This window comes from Frankliniella occidentalis, unplaced genomic scaffold, assembly GCF_000697945.3.
Source record: "Frankliniella occidentalis isolate FOCC.00 unplaced genomic scaffold, Focc_3.1 Scaffold515, whole genome shotgun sequence".
Lineage (NCBI taxonomy): Eukaryota > Metazoa > Arthropoda > Insecta > Thysanoptera > Thripidae > Frankliniella > Frankliniella occidentalis.
The window spans coordinates 83,562-84,509 of record NW_026267632.1 but is presented as its reverse complement, the minus strand read 5'-3'; the positions used below and the strand labels follow the sequence as shown (position 1 = coordinate 84,509).

At 63.4% G+C, this 948-nt stretch overlaps 1 protein-coding gene across 1 annotated transcript; it reads right to left on the bottom strand.

Moving 5' to 3' along the window:
* Positions 1-229: 229 nt before the first annotated feature.
* LOC113217792 (protamine-like) lies at positions 230-942 on the bottom strand. Its single transcript, XM_052275129.1, has 3 exons — positions 754-942; positions 489-665; positions 230-407 (listed from the first exon to the last, which is right to left on the bottom strand). The coding sequence occupies exons 1-3, from the start codon at positions 912-914 to the stop codon at positions 230-232; spliced, it is 516 nt and encodes a 171-aa protein (XP_052131089.1). The 5' UTR covers positions 915-942.
* Positions 943-948: the final 6 nt, after the last annotated feature.

Here is a 948-nt window from a genome sequence, read left to right as displayed (position 1 = left end):
CCCCGCCCCACCGCACCCTACCCCGCTTTTGCAAATCATGTCCACTCCTGATATCCGACATTAAAACCGGACTTATTCCGTAATAGAAAAGCCAGAAAAGCGCTTTGCTTTAGGCGATAACTAAGGGGCCAGCGCTGCATCCACCCTATCCGGTGCCATCTGTCGTATGCACCGACACGGACTAGGACGCGACTCACCGGACACCCGCGCTGCCGTGGCGCCGCGGCCACTAGCCTCTCCTGCTTCTCCTGCGGCTCGCACTCCTCCGCCCGCCCCTGCTGCTGTGGCTCCTGCCCGCCCTCGCGCCCCTGCTCCTGCTGCGGCTCCTGCCCCGCGCCGCCCTGGAGCCCCCGCCCCTCCTGGAGGCGACCCTGCTGCTGACCGTCATGACGTCGCCACCCTTGGACCTGCGGGGATGGGGTTGCCGACGACAGGTGATATGGTGACCTGGTGACGGTGTTGGCGCCACGGCTAGGAGGTGCCGTTACCTGGGGGCGCGGCGGGCCAGCCGCCTGTACGGCTCCTTCTCGCGGTCCGACATGAGTCTCCAGCGCCGGCCGCCCTCGCGCGCCACCTCGGCCGCCGACATGCCGTCGAGCTCGGCTTGCAGGTGGCGCAGGAAGTTGAAGAAGGGGTTCCTGGACGCCTTGAACCCCGAGGGCGGCCTGTAGGGCCGGGCGGGCGCACCCTGTCATTCTCCAGGACTCTCCAGGACAACCGAGGCTCCGGCATACGGGCAGGGGTAAGTCTCACCTGAGGCTTTTTCTTCTTCGCCGCCGAGTCTTCTTGAGGCCGAGGACGCTGCGGATGTACTTGATACTTTTGCCGACGGCTTTCGCCACACCACTGTCGGCATCAGTTTGAACGGCCTCTTTTTCGTTGTCGTCATCGGACGGTGCTCGAATCACCGTCATTTCAAGAACAATGTTTTTCTGTTTTTACTATTTT

Bases quoted from the DNA above. Each gene is read 5' to 3' on its own strand.
- LOC113217792 (XM_052275129.1), bottom strand. From the start codon at position 914: ATGACGGTGATTCGAGCACCGTCCGATGACGACAACGAAAAAGAGGCC. The intron at 666-753 runs GTGAGACTTACC...CCGGCCCTACAG, and splicing joins CGAAGAAGAAAAAGCCTCAG to GCCGCCCTCGGGGTTCAAGG. The intron at 408-488 runs GTAACGGCACCT...CCATCCCCGCAG, and splicing joins CTGGCCCGCCGCGCCCCCAG to GTCCAAGGGTGGCGACGTCA.